General features: G+C 44.7%; 1 protein-coding gene across 2 annotated transcripts; it reads right to left on the reverse strand.

Moving 5' to 3' along the window:
- Nucleotides 1–10,018: 10,018 nt before the first annotated feature.
- On the reverse strand, nt 10,019–22,291 carry Sumo2 (small ubiquitin like modifier 2). Of its 2 annotated transcripts, XM_059272098.1 has the most exons (4): nt 22,103–22,287; nt 20,499–20,630; nt 15,006–15,077; nt 10,019–10,683 (listed from the first exon to the last, which is right to left on the reverse strand). In XM_059272098.1, exons 1-4 carry the CDS (start codon nt 22,121–22,123, stop codon nt 10,621–10,623), a joined length of 288 nt encoding a protein of 95 aa, XP_059128081.1. In that variant the 5' UTR covers nt 22,124–22,287; the 3' UTR covers nt 10,019–10,620. The 2 variants fall into 2 exon arrangements, with proteins under 2 accessions (XP_059128081.1, XP_059128083.1); XM_059272100.1 differs by lacking the exon at nt 15,006–15,077 and having other exon boundaries at nt 22,103–22,291.
- Nucleotides 22,292–27,184: the final 4,893 nt, after the last annotated feature.

Genomic DNA, 27,184 nt, shown 5'->3' on the forward strand with positions numbered 1-27,184 from the left:
CAGAGGCGTACAGATCTCTGTAAATTCGAGGGCTAGCCCGATAGAGTGAGTTCCAGGATAGCCAGGGCTACATAGAGAAACCCTGTCTAAAAAAAAAATTAAAAAAATAAAAAGTTTAAGAAGAAAATTGTAAAATTTACACCCTGACAGAAAATAAAAATCATGCAATTGCCTTCTGGTGTCTGCTGACTAAGCCTTTATCATCCCACATCCCACTGCCATGGCTTTTATTACCTTCCAGTGTCCGGTTACACCAACATTCCTCGCTGGCCCTCAGTAGTACAGGACAGTACTGCTAGGCAGGGTAAATGGCTCATGAAATCTTTAAATATGCGCTTTCACCTGACCAACATTTAGGAAATAACATTGCATTCCCCGTGCCCCAAATAAGCTGCCAGCTGTCTACTCCTCTGGAGAGAGACGAGATCTTTCATGAGGACATTCTTCTTAAGGATGGAAATTACTGCTATGAACTAGCTTTTTCTTAAGACCTACTGTGAGTCATAGTGAGACACCTAACAAAGAGTCGGCAACAGAAACAGTGCGGAAATGATAGGGTTTGCGTTTGTTTTAAATGTTGTCTGTGTGGCCCTGGATGTCCTAGAACCTGCTCTGTAGACCAGGCTGGCTTTAAACTCACAGAGATCTCCTGCCTCTGCCTCCTGAGTGCTGGGATTAAAGGCCTGTACCAACACTCCGGGAAAAGACTGGAATTTCTTTATAAAAACAAAAGAAAACTTTAATATTACTCTTTAATGGATGGCATATGAATAGGCCCAAGCGATGGTTTAGTTTTAGAGGCGTGTTCTAAAGCTGGCTAATGCCTGGTGAGGGGATGGCCTCATCCCCCAAACTATCAGAGCTTCGGGAGACGCTGCAGCTGTTTCTAACCCTTAAGTCATGATTCTTCCACCTGTCTGGGTAAATTTATCCCTGCAGCAAATGCGGGCAGCACTTGGAGGGCTGTTTAAAGATCATAATAGGCAAAGCCTTCGGTAAAGGCTTGCAGGCAGCTGATGGTTGACCCTTTCTTATGTCAAACCTAACTGCTAAAAGTAGATGTCTCCCATCGTCTGTAGCTTCAGTATTTCCATAAAACTCAACAACATTCCTCTTCCTTGGCCCTCTTCAGGCAGTTGGAAGTTAGTGTTTTCGGCCAGCTTGCTTAACTACCCTGCCCTCCCTCTAGGCGTTCACAAAACCCAAAATTCCTTTTTCTCTAGAAGCACAGTCACTCATGTCTGTATTAACTGCAGTAGCATAAAGGATTTTTAGTGTTGAGCCTGGAATCTTCCATCCTGCCTCTCCCTGCCAGGTGCTGGGATTATAGGTGTGCACCACCCTGTCAACTTGACATCTTTTTAGCAGAGAAGAGAAGAACCAATCTGCTTCCAGCATTTCGTATTGTTAAGATTGTTAAGTAATAGGAAGAGTGTTGTTCGGAGTCATGCAGGATGCTAGCACACCTGAGATCTCAGGTTCAATCCCCAGGCACCAAATGGTGGAGAGAACCTGACGTGGGTCTCACACCTTCACCCACGCGTGTGTTCATGCATAGATGTACACATGCTCATATATGCACATGACATAAATACATGTAAATGGAGCACTCAGGAGGCAGAGGCAGGCAGATTCCTGTGAGTTCTATGCCAGCCTGGTACACAAAATGAGTTCCAGGACAGCCAGAGATACACAGAGAACCACTGTCTAAAAAAACAGATAGGCCGGGCGGTGGTGGCGCACGCCTTTGATCCCAGCACTCGGGAGGCAAAGCTAGGCGGATCTCTGTGAATTCAAGTCCAGCCTGGGCTACAGAGCAAGATCCAGGAAAGGCACAAAGCTACACAGAGAAACCCTGTCTTGAAAAAACAAAAAAAATAAATAAATAAATAAAAAACCAGATAAAGCTGAGCAGTGGTGGCACACGCCTTTAATCCAGATGGATCTCTGTGAGTTGGAGGCCAGCCTGGTTAGGGAGCGAGTTTCAGAACAGCTAGGGTTGTTACACAGAGAAACCCTGTCTCAAAAAACCAAAAAGGAAAGGACCAAAAATTGAATTCTCTCTCTCTTCTTCTTCTCTTTCTCTCCCTCCCCCCCCCCTTTTTTTTTTTTTGGTAGTGTAAGACAGGGTCTCACTATGTAGCTCAGGCTAGTCTTGAACTCACTATGTGAACCAGGCTGGCCTTGAACTCAGAGCTCCTCCTGCCTCTGTGTCTCCTGTACTGTAAAGGCCTGGCTCTTAAAAAGGCTCATAAGCAAGGTGTGGTGGCACAAGCTATCAAACATATTTTCTTTTACTTTTATTTTATATTATAGGTGTTTTGTCTCTATATCTGTGTACCACATGTGTGCAGTACCAGCAGAGGCCGAAGAAGAGTGTTAGGCCCCTGGAATGGGAATTACAGATCTTTGTTAAATGCTCTGTGGGGCTAGGAGTCAACAGCAGATCCTCTGCAAAATCAGCAAGTGCTTTTTTTCCCCATTTTATTCTTTTTTTTTCATTTTTATTTATTTATTTTTCTATTATCAGTTTGATACAGTATAAATTCTTATCCTAATAGTGAAATGTTTCATTGAGGCTTGCCCAGTAATTGAGTAAAACCAAAACTTATTCTAAGCCACAGTCATCCTAGGGTCCCCCCTGCTATATAGCCTCCCTGGTTCTGTGGGTTGCAGTCTCAGTGTTCTTTGCTTTATATCTAGTATCCACTTATGAGTGAGTACATACCATGTTTGTCCTTCTGGGATTGGGTTACCTCACTCAGGATAATATTTTCTAGTTCCAGTGAGTGCTTTTAACTGATGAGCCCTCGCTAGCCCCAAGCACAAAGTTCTTTTTTTTTTTTTTTTTTTGGTTTTTTGAGACAGGGTTTCTCTGTGTAGCTTTGCGCCTTTCCTGGAACTTTCTTTGGAGACCAGGCTGGCCTCGAACTCACAGAGATCCGCCTGGCTCTGCCTCCCGAGTGCTGGGATTAAAGGCGTGCGCCACCACCGCCCGGCTACAAAGTTCTTAATACCCCAACTCAAGATCTCTGAATCCAGGGTAGCCTGGTCTACATAGCAAGTTCTGAACCAGCATTGAGGGCAGAGGCAGGCAGATCTCTGTGAGTTTAAGACCAGTCCGATCTACAAAGAGAGTTCCAGGACAGCTAGGACTGTTATATAGAGAATCCCCTGTCTTGAAACACACACCAAGAGGAGGAAGGAGGAATATAATTTTTTTTTGTTTTGTTTGGTTTTTTTTTTTTGTTTGTTTGTTTTGTTTTGTTTTTCGAGACAGGGTTTCTCTGTGTAGTTTTGCGCCTTTCCTGAAACTCACTTTGTAGATCAGGCTGGCCTCAAACTCACAGAGCTCCACTGGCTTTGCCTCCCAGTGCTGGGATTAAAGGCGTGTGCCACCACCGCCCGGCCAGAGGAATAGACTCTTAAGGAACAGGAGACTGTGCCAACAGCAGTAAGAGAAGAAGCTATCAAGGACAGGGTTGGGGCCAGAATCTGAGCCCCTCCTACCAGGTTCAATTCACTGCTGCTCAGCCGTTCATTTGAATCATTTGATGTTGGCTTAAATAACAACCTGAGTCATTTCCCCATCATAGATGGATTTCCTCTGTCTTCTCTTTCCTTAGATTTATAGGTTTGAGATGGGCTTTTATAGAATCCTCAATAGTTGTTTACAGGTTTTGTTTTTGTTTTGTTTTCAAAACCACTCTGATTTACATCTTTTTTTTTTTTTTTTTTTTTTTTTTTTTTTGTTTGTTTTTGTTTTTGTTTTTTTTTGTTTTTCGAGACAGGGTTTCTCTGTGTAGCTTTGCGCCTTTCCTGGAACTCACTTGGTAGCCCAGGCTGGCCTCGAACTCACAGAGATCGGCCCGGCTCTGCCTCCCGAGTGCTGGGATTAAAGGTGTGCCCAGCCACGGAGGGTACCTCCGGAACATGTCACGTGTAACTTAACCTCTCGTCAAACCGTCACAGGCATCCCTTCTAAAGCCAGATTTAGTATCCATCTGTCTGTCCTTTTCTTAGCTGGGTCTTCACCAAAAACAGAGATCAATGCTTTTAAGATACTGCCCCCGCTTCCAAATGACTTCCTCTTAAGTCGTCAGGAAAATTCTGGTTATGAAAGCTGCAGGGCAGAGGGCAGGCACTGATAGTCGTGTTTGTAGTATCCCAGTACTTGGGAGGTAGAGGCAGGAGGGTCAGGCGTTAAAGGTCATTAAAAGTAAACAAACAAACAAATAAAACCCTTTTTTTCCCATCTTGTTGTACTTTGTATGGACAGATTCTTCGACCTCCATTACAAAAATGAGGTTTCTCTTTTTTTTTTTTTTTTTTTTTTTTTTTTTTGAGACAGGGTTTCTCTGTGTAGCTTTGGTGCTGTCCTGGATCTCGCTCTGTAGCCCAGGCTGGCCTCGAACTCAGAGATCCGCCTGGCTCTGCCTCCCGAGTGCTGGGGTTAAAGGCATGCGCACCACCGCCCAGAGGGGTTTCTCTTTTGACAGAGTCGCATGTAATACAGGCTCACACTGTAGCTGCTAAGAGCCCTGGACTCTTGAGCCTCCAGTTTCCACCCTCTTCCCAAGCACTGGGACACATACTTGATGTGTATGAGTGTTTGTGCCTGCAAGTATGTCTGCAATGCATGCATGCCTGGTGCCCAAGGGGATCATTAGAGGGTTGATACCCTGAAACTGGAGTTACAGATTGTTGTAAGCCACCATGTGAGAGCTGGGAGCTACACCGAGGTTCTCTGCAAGAGCAGTAAATGAAAATAGAGACTGGAGAGACAGCTTAGCAGTTAAGAACATTTATTCTTGCAGAAGACCTGGGTTCTCCCTACACCCACATGATAGCTCACAATCTGTAACTATAATTCCAGGGATCCATCCAATGTCTCTTCTGACCTCCATGGGCTCCTGAAGGCATATAGTGTACATATAGTGCACTCAGGCACACATTCATACACACAAAAATAAGTCAAAAAAGGTAACCAGGAATAGTGGTGCAGATCTTTAATTCCAGCACCCAGGAAGCAGAGGCAGGCAGACCTCTCTGAGTTCAAGGCCAGCCTGGTTTACAGAGTAAGTTCAAGGCAAGCTAGGGCTATATAGTAAGAACCTGTCTGAAAAATAAATAAATTTAAGGAACAAAAAAAATCAAATAAATATATAGAAAAGTGGGAGTCGGGCAGTGGTGGCACATGCCTTTAATCCCAGCACTTGGGAGGCAGAGGCAGGCAGAACTCAGTGAGTTCAAGGCTAGCCTGGTCTACAAAGCGAGTTCCAGGACAGCCAGGACTGTTACACAGAGAAACCCTGTCTTGAAAAACGAAATGAAACAAAAAGAAAAAAAAAAGAGAGAGAAAGAAAAGTAGGTAGATGTTATGTGACTGTGTGACTTTTTTTTTCTCCTGGAGACACAACACACATCTACTCACTTCAGACAGAGAACCCCAACAGACCAAAGTATAGAAGCCACCAAAGTCCAACTTGGTAAACCAATAAGGCTTTTTTTTTTTTTTCTTTCCAAGATAGGGTTTCTCTGTGTAACAGTCCTAGCTGTCCTGGAACTCGATTTGTAGACCAGGCTGGTCTCAAACGTCTCAAACTCAGAGATCAACTACCTGCCTCTACCTCCCAAGCACTGGGATTAAAGGTGTGTGTGCACAACCACCACCTACCAATGAGTTTTTGAAGGATTACTCACAGGAGCATAAATGACTCAGACAGTTGCATCACCAAAGCCCACTCCAGCATGAGTGACAGCTCACAAACCTGGTGCAGGGCACACTGCACAGCCTACAGGCAAATCATCAATTTAGAGAATACTTTCCAGGTGTCTCAGTTGATCTAAACCTCTTCCAGATGCTCAGCTGGTTTCTGCTTGTTGCTCTGGACTCAAGAGGCATGTTTGCATCTTTGCTTGTCTGAAAGAGGCTGGAGAGGCCTAGTGAATCTGGTCAGTTTCAGGGACTTCCTGGGGTTGTTTTGTTTACCTTCCTGTTTAAAGAGCTTCCCTGATGGATGGGATGTTTCTGTCTCAGAGGAAACTGTTATACAACTGACCCAGGAAACTCTTGAGGAAATCCATCCCTTCATAGTCACAAGTTTTACAACATACAAAGTTAGTGACTAAATATACCTTCAAACCATGAATTATAAAGAAAAAAATACATGAGGATTCTTGGATTTTGAAGTTTTTTAAAGCCCCAATGGTATACTAAATCCTAAAATAACTTCATTGTCCCATGTCACTGCTTACAGGGAAATAACACTCCACATTCCAAACAACAGATTAAATTCCAACCTGTTTTGCTGTGTTCTAATTATGTCTCACCCTAAGGAGCACTGAAGACCAGTCTCACTACAACACATGCAGTTCTTACTGTATAGGGCGCTAATGTTTAGAACCCACCTCGACAGTTAGAAAGCTAAAGCACACAGTGGCTAAAACACCCTGTGGATACATCCTTGGCTTCTCAGTTTCAAGGAATCAGCAAGATGCACACAATGTAGGAATTGGTATAAAACCTAAGAAAGCAGGGGTGTGGCACATGCCTTTAATCACTAGATCACTTGGAAGGCAGCAGTAGGTGGTAGGTAGGTCTCTGTGAGTTCAAGGCCATCCTGGTCTACATAGTGAGACCTTGTTTCTAAGACCACAAAACAACATCCTAAAAAAATTTATTTTGAGACCTTGTTTCTAAGACCAACAAAACGACATCCTAAAAAAATTTATTTATGTTGTTATTGGTTTTTGAGAGAGGGTTTCTCTGTGTAGACCTAGCTGTAGAAGAACTACCAGGCTGGCCTCGAACTCAGATTTGCCTGCCTCTGCCTCCCGAGTGCTCGGATTAAAGCTGTGTCATCACCACCCCGCTATTACTATTATTTATTTTAGGTGTGATTTTCCCCCTCTAGACAGGATTTCTCTGTGTAACAGCACTGGCTGTCCTGGAACTCAATTTGCAGACCAGGCTGGCCTTGAACTCAGAGATCATCCTGCCTCTGCCTTGAGTGCTGGGATAAAGGGTACGGGCCACCACCACTCAGTTTATTTTAGGTTGAGACAAGGCTGTCCTGGAACTCATTATATAGACCAAGCCAGCCTGGAACACACAGAAATCCACCTGCCTTTGCCTCCCTGGTGATAGGACTAAAAACACGTGCCACTACACCTGGCCCACTTTTTTAATTAAAAAAATTTTGTGTGTGTGCGCCTGAGTGCATGTACGTGTACCATATGCATACAAGAGCCTATGGAGGTCAGAAGAGGCACTGAATCCCCTAGAATTGTAGTTACAGAAGATTGTGACCCACCATATGGGTGTAGGGAGAACCCGGCCAGGTCTTCTGCAGAGTAAGTGTTCTTAACTGCTGAGCTGTCTCTCCAGTCCCCATTTCCACTATTTTTTTTTTTTCTTTTTTTGATTTTTCAAGACAGGGTTTCTGTGTAGCTTTGCGCCTTTTCTGGAACTCACTTGGTAGCCCAGGCTGGCCTCGAACTCACAGAGATCCGCCTGCCTCTGCCTCCCGAGTGCTGGGATTAAAGGCGTGCGCCACCACCAGCCGGCCACTAATTTTTTTAAAGTTATATATATATATATGTGTGTGTGTGTGTGTGTGTGTGTGTGTGTGTATGTATAAATGTACTTATGTGTATGGATTTTCATAGGCATGTTTACCTGTGTACCACATGCACGCCAGAGCCCATGTGTGGACCTCAGAGGACAATTTGTGGGAGTCAATTTTCCTCCCACTATGTGAGCTCCAGGAATCAAACTCAGATCATCAGGTTCGGTGACAAGTGCTTTTATATACTGAGTCATCTTCCCTCCTCCTTTGTCTTAGTGAGTATGTGCAAGTGTCAAATGTCTTCTATTATTCTGCCTATTCTTTTATGAAGCCCTCTCCCTGAAGGGCTTGCATTTTCTTGGCTAAACTAGAAGCCAGCAAGCCCCAGAGATCCTATCTCTGCAGGAGAACCCCTGCCCCAACATCGGGGGCTGGCTCGTCCTGGACCCCAGATTAGGCACAAACTACACCAAACACCTATTTTCACAGAGACCCTTTATTAAGCAGGAAAGAAAATAACTGCTTTCTGACTCAGGGAGAAAACAACAGCGAACGACCTTGCAGATGTAATTTAAGAGAAGGGGAGGTCTGTGTTAGAATGGGCTATGATGGTGTGGTAATGGAGACAGGGACGAGGAAGAAGGGGAAAGGATAAGGGAAAGGAGGCAGAGGTATTTGTCCCAGAGGGACAAAGGACTGCCTCCGGATAGAGGACACAGATGTAGCACATAGGAAAACAGCAGTTTATAAAGGTACAAGGCGAAACTCCATATTAGGATGAGGTTTAATTTTTTTTTAAGGTCTTATTTATTTATTATGTACACAGAAGAGGGTACCAGATCTCATTACAGATGGTTGTGAGCCACCATATGGGTGCTGGGAATTGAACTCAGGACCTCTGGAAGAACAGTTGGTGCTCTTAACCTCTGAGCCATCTCTCCAGCCCCGAGGTTTAATTTTAATTGGGCATATTAATTAGGTGAACTAAAGGGCATTTTTGATAGCTGGACTTTGGTAGTCAGCATCAGGAGGAGGTGGTCAAATAAGGGAAAAGACCATGGGGGCTAGCTTTAGTAACACAATTTAATGGATTTTAGCAAGGCAGAGGGAATGGGGAGAAGGGCAAGGCCTGCCAGAGTCACATGTCCCTTCAGTCTCCACTACCTCCAATGCTGGGGTTACAGGATACCCAGGTTATGTGGATACTGGGATCCAAACTCATTTTTATGGTTGCCCAGCAAGTGCTCCTATCGTGAGCAGGAAAGCTTTAGCTAAGTCATTTTAATACTTAAGGAACACGGCATCGAAGGTACCTTCAACCTTCAAGCTAAAAAAGCAAAATACCGCCTGTGGAGCACACCTTGAGCCCCCTGCACTCAGGAAGTAGAGGCAGGGTGATCTCTGACTTCCCAAGTACACGGTGGCACAAGCACACTTATGCACACACACAAAAATGCAGACTTTCAAGACAGGGTTTCTCTGTGTAACAGCCCTGGCTGTCCTGGAACTCTTTCTGGACCAGGGTGGCCTCAAACTCAAGAAATCCGCTTGCCTCTGCCTCCCTAGTGCTGGGATTAAAGGCATACACCACTGCCCAGCAAATGTATACTGGTTAAAAAACTAAAAATGGGTCAGGTGTGGTGGTACATAACTTTAATCTCAGCACTGAGGCAGATTTTTTTTTGAGTTAATGTATTTTTTCTTTAATTTATTTATTGTACTTCATGTGCATTGGTGTTTTGCCTGCACTGGAGTTACAGTTGTAAGCTGCCATGTGGGTGCTGGGAATTGAACCCAGGTTCTCTGGAAGAACAATCAGTGCTCTTAAGCACTGAGCCATCTCTCCGGCCTGGCAGATGAGTTTCTAAGCCAGCCTGATCTACTGATCTACATTGTGACTTGCAAAAGTTTAATTTTTCTCTACCTCAGGCATGATATTTACCCCCTAAATGTCTGGCTTTATTTATTTGATACATATAGATGTTTGGCCTACAGAGGCCAGAGAATATCAGATCTGCCTAACTAGAATTAGTTGTGAATCACCAGATGGAGGCTGGGAATCAAAACAGGGTCCTCTACCGTGCTCTTAACTGCTAAGCCCTTTCTTGTCCCTTTTTAAAAGTCAAGAGATGGTCTTACTCTATCACCCTTGTTGGTCTGAAACACGCCATGTAGACCAGTTTGTTTCTGCATTATCTGCCTGTCCCCTGCTTCAAGTGCTGGGGACTAAAGGTATGTGCCACCACATCTGACCTTGCCTTAAGGCTTGATTTTTTTTTTCTTTTTGGAGACAGGGTCTCTTTATGTAGTTGTGGCTATTATAGAACTATTATAGGACTTGTTATTAGACCTCCCCCGCCCAGTGCTTGGATTAAGGGTGTGTGAGACAACACACTTGGCATTAAACATCTTTCCTATTTACTATTCCTCAGAATAAAAAGAACAGCTCATTTTAAACAAGAAGTTTATTTAAACAACAAGACGCTTGACTTGAAGGGAAAACTATCTAGGATCATTTTGTTCAAGAGTAATTTACCCCTACTTAAAGACAGATTGCCCTACATGTAACAGCTACGTACAAAAAAGTTATAAAATTGTCCTTGGTTTTACAATGATAAATGAAAAACATTAAAATTCTCCAATCAAACAAGGTATGCAAGGATTTTGTTGTTGGGTTCTTTTGTTAAAACGTTGAGAGCAAAATAACTTACTGGAATATAAAGATAAGAGCTGAATGAGCATGCCACTAATGGAGAAAGGGGGATATTTTCACAGAACCAGTACTTTCCCCCAGACCATCTCCATCTGATGTCAATCAAAACAGAACATTGGCCATTTAGTTTAAAAAAGAAAAGAAAAAAGCGCAAATGCTTGTGCACATACACCAGTTACTTTATGTACAATAAAGAAATGGGGAGAGGGAAATGAAAGAATAGAGAAAACTATACTGTAGTAGTCAGGATGTGGTGGAACCAAATTGCGGCTTTCTAATTGCGAATGTATTCTTGGTCTATAACAAAATTCTGGAGTAAAGTAGCAGGTTCCCTTTTTAGTAGACACCTCCTGTCTGCTGCTGGAACACATCAATCGTATCTTCATCCTCCATTTCCAACTAGGACAGAAAAGAAAACAAATTTTAAGACCAGTGAAGTACTTAGAATTCTAGTTTTCATGTTAAATTTACATAAAAGTACAGGTCCCATTTCCACTTCAGGCTTCACTATTAACAGATGTCAGTTTCTTAAAAACTGGGCATGGTGACACACAGCTGTCTAAAACCCCCGAATTATGGAGCTCAAGAAAGGGAAATGCATGTGATACCAGCCACAGGCTGGTCTTAAGCACTCACCAATCCTACCTCAGTCTGCCAAGTGTTGGGAGACTGAAACAGTTTTGATGAACCTAATCATCATCACAAGGCTTCACATACCACATACCTGTAATCTTAGCACCCAGAGACTGAAACAATGCTCTATATTCTGACACCAGCCTAGACTACAATACATGTGATACTAAGTCTTCAAAAATCTAAGACTTACCCTAAGTTAAACATCAATAAATATAAACTTTTTAAACGAGGCTCAATACTCTTAGGAAATAATGTATTTGTTAAACATCCCCAAAAGAAAGCATTAGACCAAAATCAAAACTTAAATATCATGTAGTAGCCAGGCACAGTGATGCATTTCTGGTTTTTTGTTTGTTTGTTTGTTTGTTTGTTTGTTTTTCGAGACAGGGTTTCTCTGTGTAGCTTTGCGCCTTTCCTGGGACTCACTTGGTAGCCCAGGCTGGCCTCGAACTCACAGAGATCCACCTGCCTCTGCCTCCCAAGTGCTGGGATTAAAGGCGTGCACCACCACCGCCCGGCAGTGATGCATTTCTGTAATTGAGACTAGCCTGGTCAACAGAAAGAGTTCCTTGCCAGTGTTTCTATGTAACAGCTGGTTGTCCTTGAAATCACGCTGTAGACCAGGCTGGCCTCACAGAGCTCCTCTGCCTGAGATTAAAGGTAAGCACCACCACTGCCAGGCTAAAAGAAATTTTCTTTTTTTTCTTTGTTTTTTTTTTTGTTTTGTTTTTTGGAGACAGGGTTTCTCTATGTAGCTTTGCGCCTTTCCTGGAACTCGCTTTGGAGACCAGGCTGGCCTCGAACTCACAGAGATCCGCCTGCCTCTGCCTCCCGAGTGCTGGGATTAAAGGCGTGCGCCAACAAAATTTTCTTAATTCTAGGAACACACACACACAAATGTAAATAAAGGAAGCTGGAAGGTGGTGGCATAAGACTCCAATCCTAACACTTCAGGAGGCAAAGGCAGATGGATCTCTATGAGTTCAAGGCTGGCCTACAGAGGAGTTCCAGGACAGGCAGAGCTACATAGTGAGACCCTGTCTAAAGCCTGGAACTCAAGAAATCCACCTGCTGGGTTTAAAAGAATGAGCCACCACTGACCAACTAGTTTTCTTAAATCTTAAAATGATACAGTGGGGGGATGGCAAGATGGCTCGGTTGTAAAGAGCATTGGCTGCTCTTCCAGAGGTCCTGAGTTCAATTCCCAGCAACCACATGGTGACTCACAACCATCTACAATGAGATCTGGTGCCCTCTTCTGGCCTGTAGGCATACATGCAGGCAGAACACTGTACAAAATACATTTGTACAATGTTCCAGGGTAACAATTTTAATTGAATACATATTAATTTTTACATTAAAATATCATTTTATGGTAAAAATTTAAATGCTTCAAAACATACATACCACATTTACAATGTTAGGAAATGTCAGCACCTCCTTGTGGTTATAAAACATAACTGACGACTGCCACTAGTCAGAATTTCTTCAGCACATTTTCCCTCTAGAACTAGAACTAGAACTCAGACAAGGTAAGTCTTTAAGTCTATTAGTAAAATCACACCTTGATGATGATGTTCCTGACTATTTAGCCCTCTCCACTATTTTAATATAAAAAAATATTTATTTTATGTATACACTTTTCAGAGGCAATTGAAACAGGGCTTCTGCATAGCTCTGGGTATCCTGAAATTTCCTATGCACACCAGGTTAGCATCAGAGATTTGTCGACCTTTGCTTCCCAAGCAGTGGGATAGGGATACGCCACCACACCCAGCTCAGTTATGTTATGTTTTGTGCATCATATTCACATACTAGAGTTATACAGATGGTTGTGAGCCCGTGGGTCCTGGAAAGGAATTCCAAGTCTCCCATGCAAGAGCACCAAGTGCTCTTAACCACTGTACCATAGCTTCAGACTACACACCTCCATTTTTTTGGGGGAGGGTGAGAGTGGGGGTAGGCTAAAACTGTCTCAATGTCTAACTCTGGCTGTCCCAAAAATCACAATGTAGACCAGGTTGGCCTCCAACTCAGAGATCCATCTGCTTTATCTACCTCCTGAGTGCTGGGATCAAATTAAGGCATATGCCACCATACCCTGCTCCCCTCCAATTTGTACTGGAGAATTAAAGCTTAAAATCAAATCAGGTAGTGGCTCACACTTTGTGATTCCAGGCAGCCTTCTCAATGTTCTTCAGGGCCAACTTATTAGGAAACAGCACAGGCTATGTCTCAAAGAAAAAACAAAAAAAAAACAAAAAAACGCCAAGCTTGGTTATATGCTCCTGTAAATTCCAGGAGGCAGAGGCATGATCACTGTAAAACCCAAAAACAAACAAATCAAAGGTGAAAAGCCCAAAAGATCCAATTTAAATTTCTATTCACAAGAATTAGGTGATTGCCGGGCGGTGGTGGCGCACGCCTTTAATCCCAGCACTCGGGAGGCAGAGCCAGGCGGATCTCTGTGAGTTCGAGGCCAGCCTGGGCTACCAAGTGAGTTCCAGGAAAGGCGCAAAGCTACACAGAGAAACCCTGTCTCGAAAAACCAAAAAAAAAAAAAAAAAAAAAAAAGAATTAGGTGATTTAGGCCAGGGAGAGGTGGTGCATGCCTTTAGTCCTGGTATTAGTGAGTCAGAGGCAGGAAGATCTGAGTTCAAGGCTAGCCACAACTACAGTACAGACCAAGTTCTAGAACAGTCAGAACTACACAGAAAAGTCCTGTTTCAAAAACAAAAATGAGCAAACAAACAAAAAATCAGTGATTTAGGGGGCTGGAGAGATGGCTCAGTGGTTAAGAGCACTGACTGCTCTCCCAGAGGACCCAGGTGCAATTCCCACACCCACATGGCAGCTCACAACTGTCTGTAACTCCAGTTCCTGGGGACCTGACACCCTCACACAAATATACATGCAGGCAAAACACCAATGCGCATAAAATTAAAAAAAAAAGTTCGGGGCTGGAGAGATGGCTCAGCGGTTAAGAGCACTGCCTGTTCTTCCAGAGGTCCTGAGTTCAATTCCCAGCAACCACATGGTGGCTCACTACCATCCATAATGAAATCTGGCGCCCTCTTCTGGCCTGCAGGTGTATATGCAGACAGAACACTGTATACATAATAAATAAAAATAAATCTAAAAAAAAAAAAAAAAAAAAAAAAAAAAAAAAAAAAAAAGTTCAGTGATTTAAAGTGAAGTCTTAAATTTAAGGAAAAAGTCTTAAATTTTAGAGGAAAAGGACACAATGCTTCAGTAGAGAAAATCATGTATTGCACAGATACAAAAACTGTAGTGCTATGTCAGAAAATTAAGGGAGATAACAGCATTACCTTTACCAATCAAGCTTGTAAAGAGTCACCTACATGTACATAGTCAAGCTCAGCGAACAAGAACAAGAACAGTTGGCAGACTGGGCCAAGAATAGATGAAAACCAAAAATATCCCCAAAAGAACAGTGAAAAAATTCACTTTAGGCTGGGCAGTGGTGGCGCATGCCTTTAATCCCAGCACTCGGAAGCAGAGCCAGGTGGATCTCTGAAAGTTCGAGGCCAGCCTGGTCTACAGAGCGAGATCCAAAACAGTACCAAAACTATACAGAGAAACCCTGTCTCGGAAAAAACAAACAAACAAACAAACAAACAAACAAACAAATCACTTTAGCCGGGCATGGTGGCTCAAGCACTCAGGAGGCAGAGGCAGACAAATATCGAGTTTCAAGGCCAGCCTGGGCTAGAGAGTCAATTTCAGGACAGCCAGGGCTACACAGAGAAAATCCTGTCTCAAAACAAATGCACAAACAAAAAGAAACACAACAGGAGGTGGTGGTGCACACCTTTAAGGGAGCAAGTGAGCAAACAAAAAGACAGCTGTAACCCCAGCACAGTGGGTGGCCGAGACTGGAGGATCAGTGAAATTCCAATGCCAACCAACCCCCAGGTTCAAGGAAGACTCAGTCTCAAAGGAATAAAGCGTAGAGCAATAGAGCAAGTAATGTGATGTCCTCACTGGCCACACACACACCCATGCATAAATATAAGCAATCATACCCATAAAACTTAATTTTCTTAATAGTAGAGATTTTTTACCTGTGCAGGTGTATCTGTTTCATTGATTGGTTGCCCATCAAACCGGAATCTGATCTGCCTCATTGACAAACCCTAACAAGAGATTAAAAGCAAACAGCATATAATCATAAAAAAAACCTGCTACTTTGGTTTTTTGGAAACAGGGTCTCACTATATAGCTCTGGCTGTCCTGGAACTCACTATGTAGACCAAGCTGGATAAAAACTCCATTTCAATAAAACTACAAATACATGTAACCATAAAATTTTGAGGTAATTTCTATGATCAACAAAATGCTAACATTTTCTATGTAAGTAAATATTTGGTGTTTCTCATACTTAGAGACTGTGTTTCAAAATCAAGATGGTACACACATGCCTGTAGTAATACCAGCACTTAGAAGGATTAGGAAGTGTGAGACCAGCATGGGCTACATGAGATCCATCTCAAACACAAAATACAAGAAATAAAAAAGGGAGACTAAGGCATTTAATTTTTTTTTTTTTTTTTTTTAAGAATTATTTATTTATTATGTATACAGCGTTCTGCCTGCAGGCCAGAAGAGGGTGCCAGATCTCATTACAGATGGTTGTGAGCCACCATGTGGTTGCTGGGAATTGAACTCAGGACCTCTGGAAGAGCAGTCAGTGCTCTTAACCTCTGAGCCATCTCTCCAGCCCCCAAGGCATTTAATTTTTTAAACTAAATTTTCAAAATATGGGTATTCACATTTTATAGCACCTCTCAATACTGGTCACAATCCAAGTGATCAGTGTGTTATGTGGCTTCTGGCTATCATCACAAACACAGATAGGATACACAGATTAGTATCTGCTGATGAATCTAACAATACCGAGGATCCCAATGTTTAGACTTCAACCGTGTTACTCAATGGGGATTCCACAAAGATTTCTAGAGGTAAAAGTCTGGCCACGAAAGCCTGGCAACCCAAGCTCAACCCCTGGAAAGGCAGATGGAAATAACTGACTCACTCAAGCTGGGGGTGTGGTAGTTCCAGCATCCAGGAGGCAGAGGCAAGTGAATTTGAGTTTGAGGCCAGCCTGGTCTATACAGAAAAACCCTGTCTCAAAAAAACCAAGCAATAAAAAAGAACTGACTCCCAAGTTTCCCCTCAACCCCGACACATCACATACAATCAAAGTTCAACATACAAGGAGAGAGGAATGAGATGGCAGAGGCTAAAGGTGTCCAAGTTTGATACCCCCGGTGGAGACGCAGCTCCATCAACTTGTCCTGACTGCTTTTTGTTGAGAAGAGTCTAGAAAACCATGGAATTCCCCATGTAGACTCCGATATGTATACCATCAGGCCCCACTCCCCATCTTTTTTTTTGGTTGTTTTTTTTAAAGATAGTTTCGCTATATGGCCCAGGTTGGCCTGGAACCTAATACATAGACTAAGCTGGCTTAGAACTCATTTGTGTGTGGATTTCTTGGCGGTACATTTGAACATGAGGCATTAGTCTTTTGATAGCATGCACTTACCTCATGTTTTAACGGCAGGGTCTTAGGCAGCTCTCAAACTCACTTTGTAATAGAGAATGACATTTAACTCTCCAATCCTGTTTGTACCTTTCTAAGCTGTGCCATATTTGTTCAGTGCTGGAGATCAAACCCAGGGCTTTGTGCATACCAGGCAACTCTACCAACAGACTCCAGTGCCATCCCTAACATTACTTTGTGTTCCTTGGTTTTTTTTGCCTGCATGGCTGTATCAATCCCCTGCTGCTGGAGTTGCAGTTGTGAGCTGCCATATGGTGCCGAGAACTGAACCCAGGCCTCTGGAAGAGCAGCCAGTGCTCTTAACTGCTGAGCCACCTCTCCAGCCATGTCATCCCTAACTCTTATGGAACACATGTAACTCCCTCTTAATTGAAGTATCTTGTGAGACACCCACCATGGTGGCTAACTCAAACCCATCTTACCCTCTGCCACTGGAGCTTGTGGACAAGTATATAGGATCAAGAACTCACACTGTGGTGAAGAGTGATAAATTGTTGGTACACTTCTAGGATTCGATGACTTTATCAGTACGGTGTTAGAAGATGTCAGGATTACAAAATTAGATCAGATTTTACTAAAATAAACAATACTGGTTCCTAGAGAAGAGCCTGAAGTGTGAATGGATTTCCTTGACTTACACTAGATTCTGGCCTTTTTTAAAACCTTTATTGTTCAGATTCTATAAAATGAAGTTTCCATTAAACAGAAATACTTTAAAGAATACACCCATTTTTTTAAGGCAATCATGGATAAATAGATGTTTGGTTTTTTTTTTTTTTTGGTTTTTCGAGACAGGGTTTCTCTGTGTAGCTTTGCGCCTTTTCCTGGAACTCACTTGGTAGCCCAGGCTGGCCTCGAATTCACAGAGATCCGCCTGGCTCTGCCTCCCGAGTGCTGGGATTAAAGGCGTGCGCCACCACCGCCCGGCCCAATAGATGTTTTTTGATTAAAAAAAAAATGGGGAAGGAGGAATCTTGTCACTCTAAATTCAAGTTATTCTAAACTTGAAGAAAACGGGAATCTTAGTTTGAGTTAGCCACCATGGTGGGTGTCTCACATGGTATTTCAACTAAGAGGGAGTTATATGTGTTCCTTAAGAGTTGGGAATGGCCAGGCAGTGGTGGCGCACACCTTTAATCGGGAGGCAGAGACAGGTGGATCTTTGTGAGTTCGAGGCCAGCCTGGTCTACAGAGCGAGATCCAGGAAAGGCGCAAAGCTACACAGAGAAACCCTGTCTCAAAAAAACAAAAACAAAAACAAAAACAAAAACACGAAAACAGTAATGTCACCCAGCAGTGGTGGCGCACACCTTTAATCGGGAGACAGAGCCAGGTGGATCTCTTGTGAGTTCGAGGCCAGTCTGGTCTACAGATCAAGATCCAGGACACGCACCAAAACTAGAGAAACCCTGTCTGAAAAAACCAAAAACAAACAAACAAAAAAAACCTAACAAAATTTAGTTTTTCTTTTTTTAATGTACACTGGTGTTTTCCCTACATGTATGTTTGTATGAGCGTGTCAGGTCCCCTGGAACTGGAGTTATAAACAGTTCTGAGCTGCCATGTGGTTGCTGGAAATTGAACCCGGGTCCTCTGGAAGAGCAGCCAATGCTCTTAACTGCTGAGCCATCTCTCCACGCCAGCCTGTTTTTGTTTTTTTGTTTTTTTTGTTTTTTTAAACATACAAGTAATTAAGATTCTTGCAGAGGCCAGGCATGTTGTTGCACGCCTTTAATCCCAGTAATCAGGAGGCGGAGGGAGGTGGATCTCAGTGAGTTCAAGACCAGCCTGGTTTACAAAGCGAGTTCCAGATCAGGTCTGCTATACAGAGAAAGCTTGTCTCGAAAAATAAAATTATTTAGAATATTAAGATTTTCCCCAGAAACCTGAGGGTGGTGAATGTTCAATAGAAGATACCAAATAATTCCTGCCCTCAACCACTTCTTACTGGGGACTGAAATCTGGGCCTCCCCATGGTAGGCAAATGCTCTACTACTGCACTATGTATATTTCCAACTCTAATAATTCCTTAAAAAAATTTTTTTAAAAGTGGGGCTAGAGAGATGGCTCAGCAGTTAGGAGCACTGGCTTTTTGTTCTTCCAAGAGGAACCAAATTCAATTCCCAGCACCCACATGGCAGCTCACACCAGTCTACTGTGGGTTTCAGGGACTGAACACAATCGGGCTTGCAGAGCCTCCTTAAAAGGCCCCTTCCCAAATCTTTTTGTTGACTTACTCTTCAGAGAGATTTCACCAAAAATTAATACTATGTAATATTTTAATTTTAATCCCAGCACTTGGGAGGCCAAGACAGATGGGTTTTTGTGAGTTTCAGGCAAACAAATATAAGTGTAAGAATGCTAACAAAGGAAATTAACAAAATAAACAAGCCCGGAAGCAGTTCTCTATTATCACGTTATAAAGGAGACATGAAACAGGAAGTATGAAGGCACGTGCCTAAAATCCTGCCAATGGGGCGACTGAAACTAGAGCAGACTTCAAAGCCAATCTAGGCACAAAATGAGTTGGCTGTCTTGAAAACAAAATGATTTCCAAAACGTTCACATCTTAGACAATCAGTGTAGAACAAGAAAAAATAATCCTATTTCTGTCATTATTACAGCAGATGAACTGGTGTGGGAAACAGAGCTGTCATCTTTAAAGTAGGCTTTGCTTTACCGACTTAGCACTCCAAAGGGAAGCTAGCCTGTAGTAAAACTTGCACTGACTTTCCAACATTTGTCCAAATCAAGAGACTTTAAACCTAGCACTCGTGAGGCAGACAGCTGATCTCTGTGAGTTCGAGGCCAGCCTGGTCTATAGCGCTAGTTCCAGGACAGCCAGGACTACACAGAAGAACCCTGTCTCAAAACAAACAAACAAAAAGACAATGAGCCTGGCTTGCTATCACAGAAATGAGGAGGAAAGGGCAGAGAACTGCTTGAGTTTGAGGCCAGTCTAGTTTACACAGCATGTTCTAGTCAGCCAGTGCTCCACAGGAAGACTGTTTCAGAACAAACCAAAAAACAAAAACCCAACACCCAAATCACAAGGAGAACTTTCTATTTCCTCTCGACATGTATATATTTTTCTATTTAATATACAAATATCCCTATAATATAAGTGTTCGGGGCTGGAGAGATGGCACAGCAGTTAAGAGCACCGGCTGTTCTTCCAAAAGAGCAAGGTTCTATTCCCAGCACCCACATGTGGGCTTAAAACTGCCTGTAATTCCAGTTCCAGGGGATCCAACTCCCTCATGCAGACATATATGAAGGTGAAACACCAATGCATGTAAAGTAAAAACAAACAAAATTATAAATACACACATAGTGTTCATGCTTTACTCAAAAGGGTTAAAACTTCCTAACCTCCGGTGCTGGGTGGGTAACTTAATGGAATAGTGTACGTTTAGCATGCGTGAATCTGGTTTAAATTCCCAACATATGTGCACACACAAATGTCGTAATTTCTATACTTCAGAAAACTGCAATACCCCAAACTCACATTGTTACATTGTTTTAAAAATCTCTTTCTCTCTCTCTCTCTCTCTCTCTCTCTCTCTCTCTCTCTCTCTCTAAGTCAGAGTTTCTCTGTGGTGTAGCCCTGGCTGTCCTGGAACTAGCTCTGTAGAGCAGGCTGAGATCCGCCTGCCTCTGCCTCCTGAGTGCTGGTATTGAAGGCATGTACCACCATCAAGCCCCGCAGATTTCTCGGGTGTTTTGAAAGAGGGCAATGCCTAATGATAAAAGAAAAAAAATTTACAAAATCCACTTTTTCCTTTGAAACTTGTTGTAAACGAGTCTTGTGGATCTAATGAGTTGTTACTGGTTTAACACTAGAATCATAATACTAAACCTATACCTGCAAAGTGTACAATAACAATCATCTTACCAAAAATATTCAAGGCAATATACTAGTCTATTTTCTACACATAATTTGGTTGTATAAATGAATGATTACGTGGAAGTGCACATATTAATTCCTCACCTGTCGTTCACAATAGGCTTTCATTAGTTTACTAAGTGGTGTATGCCTCTTAATCTTAAACTGCACCACAGAACCATCCTGCCCCGCCACCTTCAAATTAATATGATCGTTGTTCTCAGTCTTGACTCCTTCCTGTTGAAAGAAAAATAAGAGTGTAATTGGAATATGTGAAACACAAACACCTTTAAAGCAGCAGCAGTCCCAAAGGCTCCAGAATCAACAGGTTTCCTTCATTCTCTATCAATCAGCATACAGCTGTTCCCAGCCGCTGGTCTGAAAGATGAGACACCCTGCAGCAAGTGTTACAAGGCTGTTACACTAACAGATACTAACAACAGCAACAATACACTTACAACAGTCTCCATCCATTTTACTGTGTATGTTTTTGAGGCTAAATTTTCTAAGACGGCATATTTCCTGTCGTCGCCAAAATTTGTGCTGCCCATAAGCCCGGCTGTCCTTTCTCTTTTCAAAGCGTTTTAAGTGTGTGTGTGTGTGTGTGTGTGTGTGTGTGTGTGTGTGTGTGTGTGTGAGAGAGAGAGAGAGAGAGAGAGAGAGAGAAAGCCATTTTCATTGCATTTCAAAACTATTGCTACCTTCTTGTTAAAGTTAGCAAACTCTGCTCAATGACCCTATCAAATGAACATCTTTAAAAAAAAAAAAAAAAAAAGAAGAACGTCCTCAACTGAGGGATGATGTCCCGACTCTCTCTTTAGCGTTGGCAGATTAACGTTTGCTTCATTTCTAGTTCAGACCTCATTCCCCCCCCTCCCTTTGCTGTCATGGATCGAATACAGTCTTCGCGCATGTCTTCCCGCAGACCGCGACCCAAACCGAACTTCAGCCCAATCAAATGGAAACGTCCAAGGGTTCTTTCGGCCCGAGTCCCCCCCTTAAAGTCGAGTCGAGGCGGGAGGGTGCCCTAGTGACGGCTGCGCGTCCCCTCGTCCGCAGCCGAGTCTCCCGGTGCCTGAGAAGGCGCGTTTTCCACTCGAGCCCATCCCGTCTCCGCTCGCACCGCAGGGCACAACTACAAGAAGCCACATGGTCCCCGCCGGGGTCGGGGTTGCTGGGCGCCCGGCGAAGCGGCGCTGCCCCTCCCCCGCGGGCCCCTGGGGCCTCGAGTGGGACCTACTCCGGAATCCCCCGGCCGCCGCTGCCCGTGCACGGCCCATTGATTCGCGCGCGGCCCCCGCCCCGGAGGGGAACCCCGGCCCGCAGCACTCCCGCCGCCGCCGCCGCCGCCCGGGCTCCGCGCGCCCAACGCTCTCCTCACGCACGCCGGCCGCCGCCGGAGAGCCAGCGCGGGGCCGCTGGGCCCGCGGGCTCCCGCGATGCGCCGCCCGCCCGCCCGCCCGCCCGCCTCGCGCCGCGCGCGCTCCGAGGCCCTGGGGGCGGGGGAGGGCGGCGGGCCTCCTCGGGCGCGGGCGGGAGGAAGAGAGCCAGGGAGGAAAATGGCGCGGAGCGCCGGGCCCGAGCCGCGGCTGGCCCCGTGGGGGGCCCAGGGCAGGAGTGGGAAGCCCGCGGCGGGCTTCGGCCGGGACCCCGGGCCGCGCCACCCACCGGCCCGCACGGCGAGGCGGAGACGGCGGCGCCGAGCTCACCTTGGGTTTCTCGTCGGCCATGGCGAGCGCCGGAGTCTCCTCAGCCGCCGCTTCACAAAAGAGGCACCGGGTCCGCACTGAAGGCGCACACAAGCAGCACCAGCAGCGGCAGAAGAAGGAGGCGGCAGCGGTGGACGAGGCAGAGGGCGCGCGCACGTCGTGCGCTCCCTCCCCCCACCCTGCGTGCGCGAGCACGAGCGCCCGGGCCTTCTCATTGGTCGACGCCTCGCGGGAGCGCGCAACGCTTACATAACCACCCCCGCCGCCCCCCCACGGCCCGCGCCTCCGCCGCCTGGGCCCGGCGCCCGCCGGAGCGGCGGGAAGAGGCGCGGACACGCGCACCAGCCCCGCCGCGGGCGCGCGCCTGGCTCTGGGCGGGGCTGTATTGTCCTCCTTCGGTGGTGGAGCATAATCAAAATGGCTTCCAGCTGGTCCTCGGCGAGGACAGGGAGGCTCGTGGCCTTAGACGTGAGCCTGGGCCTGGGCAGGCCGACCGGCTCCACGTGGAAGGGGGAGCCTCAGCCAGAAAAGCAGCCGCAGCCGCAGCAGGCGCTGAGAAAAACTCCTGTTCAGTAGGAGAAATGCAGCCTTCCGCACCTCGAAGTTCCCAGTCCCCTCATCCTGCACCCTCAGCCAGCTTCCCACCAGGCAGCCTCAAGCACACCCATCTCTTCCAACCTGTTGGTAACCCTCCCCTAGCTGAGGAGAAATTCCTTGTATCCACTCAAGAAACTCCTCGCTAGGGGCGTGTCTCCCAACTTCAAGAGGGCACAGTCCCTCTGTGGACCGAAAGCTTACAGGCCGAGCGTTCCCTCCTCTTACCCAGCACACACTAGAAGTGGGTCCTCCCGGGTGAAGGATCCTGACCTCTGCGCTGTGGGCCCCGTCCCGTGACTCCCATTGGTTTTATTATTTCCTGTATCCCCGTATTTTCTTCTACCACTGGGGAAAAATAAATAAATTCTCAACTCTATTACCGCCATTATGCTCCTCGGCCAAACAGCTTGAAGAAATGCCCATGCCAGCTGTCTCCACCCCCTCAACTCCCACTCACTCCTGAAGCCACTGCAATCTGTTGCCGTCCCCATAGCTCCACTAAAACTCCACAAGGTCACCTTGCTGAACCCAGTAATGTGTTACGTTTCTCACGCCTATTGAACTCCCTGTGACTTTGCAGAAAACAGGTTTATTTTTTTTCTTCTGTCACCTCGGGCCTGTCCTTTGTCACACCAAAATCTTTCTCTTCATCAAACATTCTCTTAGTTGTTTCTGGGAGTTTCACCACAGGCTTTTTTTCAATTACTACTATATTTCCTCTACTGGGATGCATCAACCTCTTCCATTATCACTACTTTTTTTTTTCTTTTTCTTTCTTCCTTTTTTTTTTTTTTTTTTTTTTTTTTTTTCTTGAGGCAGGGTTTCTCTGTAGCCTTCACAGCCTTGGAACTCACTGTAGACCAGGCTGGCCTGGAACTCAGAAAGAGTGCTGGGATTAAAGGCGTGTGCCGCCACCGCCCAGCTAGGTCTCCATCTTGTAATCTGTGTGCTATGATCCAGACTCTGCTCCTCACGCTTGCACAGCAAATTCTCTTAACTACGGAGCCATCTCTCCAGCCCTTCTGTTGTTTTTGAGACAGGGTCTCACTCTGTAGCCCAAGCTGGCCACAGACTTGTATTCATCTTTTTGTTGTAGACTCCTGAATGTGGGTTCACAGCATGAGCTACCACGCCCGGCCTGCACTTGGCTTTTTTTTTTAAATGGGTATGGGTATTTTGCTGGGATCAAAGGTGTGCACCACCACCACCTAGCACCATCTACTTTCTAATGACTCACAAATCTATATTTTGAGTCCAGATCTTCTACCTTTAAAAAAAATTTCTTGCCAGTGTACTCTTGAGGCAGAGGCAAACACTCTGAATTGAGACCAGCCTGGCAGGACAGTTACCCTGTCTCTAAAAACAACAACAATAAATCGTTCTTTTGGGTAGAGACTAGTGGCACATGTCTTTTTAATCCCAACACTTGGGAGGCAGGACAGAAAGATCTGTGTACATTCCCCAATAGCCAAGACTACACAGTGAGACTGTGTCTTTAAAAAAAAAAAAATGTAGTGAGGGCCAATGTTCACACATGCCATGGAAGGGTGCCCACGTGGAGTTCAGAGGACAACTTCTGGAAGTAGATTATCTCCTTCCATCTTGTAGGCTCTGGGGACTGAACTCACCCCATCAGGCTTTCGGGCAAGCACCTTTAGTCAAGGAACCATCTCACCAGCCCCAAAGCTGTAACTTTGAAACATCTCTCTGCTCATTTGTCCCTGGTGCACTTCAAACTCAGTAGATCCCAATTAATTAAAATGCTTCATTTTAGCTCGGCCTAGGTGTGTGCTTATCCTTAATCTCAGAGTTCAGAAAGCAGGAGACTCTCTCTAAGTTAGAGGCCAGCCTGGGCTATGTACTATGTTCCAGGTCAGCAAGAGTCACAGGGAGAGCAGGGTGGTGGTGGCACCACCTTTAATCCCAGCACTAGGGAGACCGAGGCAGGCAGATCTCTGTGGTCTGCAGAGTGAGATCCACAACGGCCAGGGCTACACAAAGAAACCCTGTCTTGAAAAAACAAACAAAAAAGAGTTACAAGAAGACCCTATCTCAAAGCCATTAATTAGTTAATGAATTAAAATTTATTTTCTGAAATTCGCTGAGCGGAGTTAGGCATGTGGCACATGGCTTTTTTGCCAGTACATAGGAGGTAGAGTCAGGAAGATCAGGAATTCAAGGTCATCCTTGGCCACTGGGCGTGGCTACAGAACCAAAAAACATGGCTCTCTATTGACTTAGGGCCATATGAGACCCTCTCTACAAAAAATGAAAATAAGTTAATGCCTTTTTAACCTAAAAAAAAAGTCTTTTCCATCTTTTCTCCATTGTAGATATTCAAAGTTTCTCTGAATGAGTGAGTGAATAGAAACGATGCCTGTGTGTAAGGTCCTGCAGCAGCACTTGGGAGACAAGGGAGTGCAAAAGAAAGATGAACTCCCTCCGTCTAGTAACTTCCAGTGCTGGGGCGGTGCAGAAGAAATGAGAACCAGGGCCACCGACACTCCAGGGTCTGTGGTACTTGCTATGTACCAGGCACCAAGGCGAGTAGTTCTCCTTTCTTTTTAGTTTTTCAAGACAGGGTTTCTCTGTTTAGCCCTGGCTGTCCTGGAATTGGCTCTGTAGACCAGGCTAGCCTCGAACTCAGAGGTCTGCCTACCTCTGCTTCCCAAGTGCTAGGATCCAAGGTGTGTGCTCCACCACCACCTGGCATCTTTTCCTGAAACATCCCAGTGAATGGAGCAAATACTTGCTACTGAGACTTGAAAGGGTTAAATACTTTGTGCAATATCACACAGCTTGCAGGGAGTGAACATGGCAGGTGCCTGACAGGTACTAGAGACAGAGAAAATAATGTTTTCCTAGTCTGCGAGGCTCTACCGAACCTCAGACTTTTCATTGCCACAACATGCCTTTCCATCTTATAGAAATGCAGAGATAAATATGTTGTCAAACTCACCCTCATTAGCATGTGGGGCTTTCAATAGCACAAAGGTCATTTAAGTATTAACATCCGGGAGACAGGAATCTCTTTATAATATACCCACCCCCACCAAAGTTATACTAAGTTACAAAATCACAGGCAAAGAAGGAATTTATATAAAATACTTATTAAATTTGTGAGCAGCACATATTCCAAAGACACACAAGAACTCTGCAAAATGAATTTAGGGAACTACTGAAATCACATACAGAGGGCTAGATATATGGCTCCCTAGCTAAGGGCACCCCAGCAATCTCTTCTGGCCTCTGAGGACATTGTATGCACATGGTGCACAGCATACATAAAGGCAAAACACATGAAAGAAACAAATATTTAAAACAATACACACATACAAGGTGAAGGCATAGGCATACAGTGAAGTCTTGTAATGCCAGCTCCTTGGAAGGATGCCAGAGGATCAAATGGTTGAGGCCTACCTGGGCTACATATGAGTTTAAGGCCAATCTAGGCAATTCAGGGACAGCCTATCTCAGAAAATTAAAAAAAAAAAAAAAAAAACCAATCTGGGTGGTAGTGGTGCATGCCTTTAATCCTAGCACTAGGGAGGCAGAGGCAGGTGGATCTCTGTGAGTTCAAGGCCAACCTGGACTACAGAGCAAGTTCCAGGACAGGCTCCAAAGCTACAAAGAAAAACCTTGTCTCGTAAAAAACAAAAACCAAAAAAAAAAAAAAAAAAAAGGGATAAGAAAAGAAGGAACCAGGGAGGGAGAGGAGTGTCTCTGGTAGACACTTGCCTAGCCCAGGAAATAGTCCCCAGCGCCATAAAATAACATACTGAAAAGCTTCTGTTTTAATACCTATGAAGGGCCAGAGAAATGGCTCAGTCGGTAAAGGCACTTGCCATCATGCCTGATGGCCCAAGTTCTGTAGAACCCACCTGGTGGAAAGAGAGAATCAATTTCCAAAAGTTGTCATTTGGCACATGTACAAACGTTTTGCCCAAATAAATAAATATAAACAAAGAAACAAGGGGGGAAAAACACAATTAGGGGCTACAGAGATGGATTAGTGGTTAAGAGTGCTTGGTGCTTTTGCAGAGGACTGGACTTTAGTTCCTGACTCAAAACCACCTGTAACTCCAGCTCTAAGGAAACCAGCAAATATTAGAGAAAAAGGAAGTGCAGTGAGTTTACACAGGAAAGACTAACAGCAGCCATTAACCGAGTGATTACCAAGTGAGGAGACCGGCTGAGTCCTTAATCCTCAAGAAGCCTGTATAATAATTATCTTCACAGAGAGGCTGCACAACTTGTCAACCACCCTGAAGTGGTCTAGATCTTATGGAATGATTGTCTTGTGACTCAGACCCCAGACCTTAATTTCCATAGGGCTGTAAATTCATTCACTATCATAGAAGGCCACAGAGGAAAAAGGAAAGAAAGAAAGAAAGAAAGAAAGAAAGAAAGAAAGAAAGAAAGAAAGAAAGAAAGAAAGAAAGAAAAAAGAGGGGAAGAAAGAAGGAGGGAGGGAGGGAGGGAGGG

The sequence above is a fragment of the Peromyscus eremicus genome, chromosome 8a, assembly GCF_949786415.1.
Source record: "Peromyscus eremicus chromosome 8a, PerEre_H2_v1, whole genome shotgun sequence".
Classification (NCBI taxonomy): domain Eukaryota; kingdom Metazoa; phylum Chordata; class Mammalia; order Rodentia; family Cricetidae; genus Peromyscus; species Peromyscus eremicus.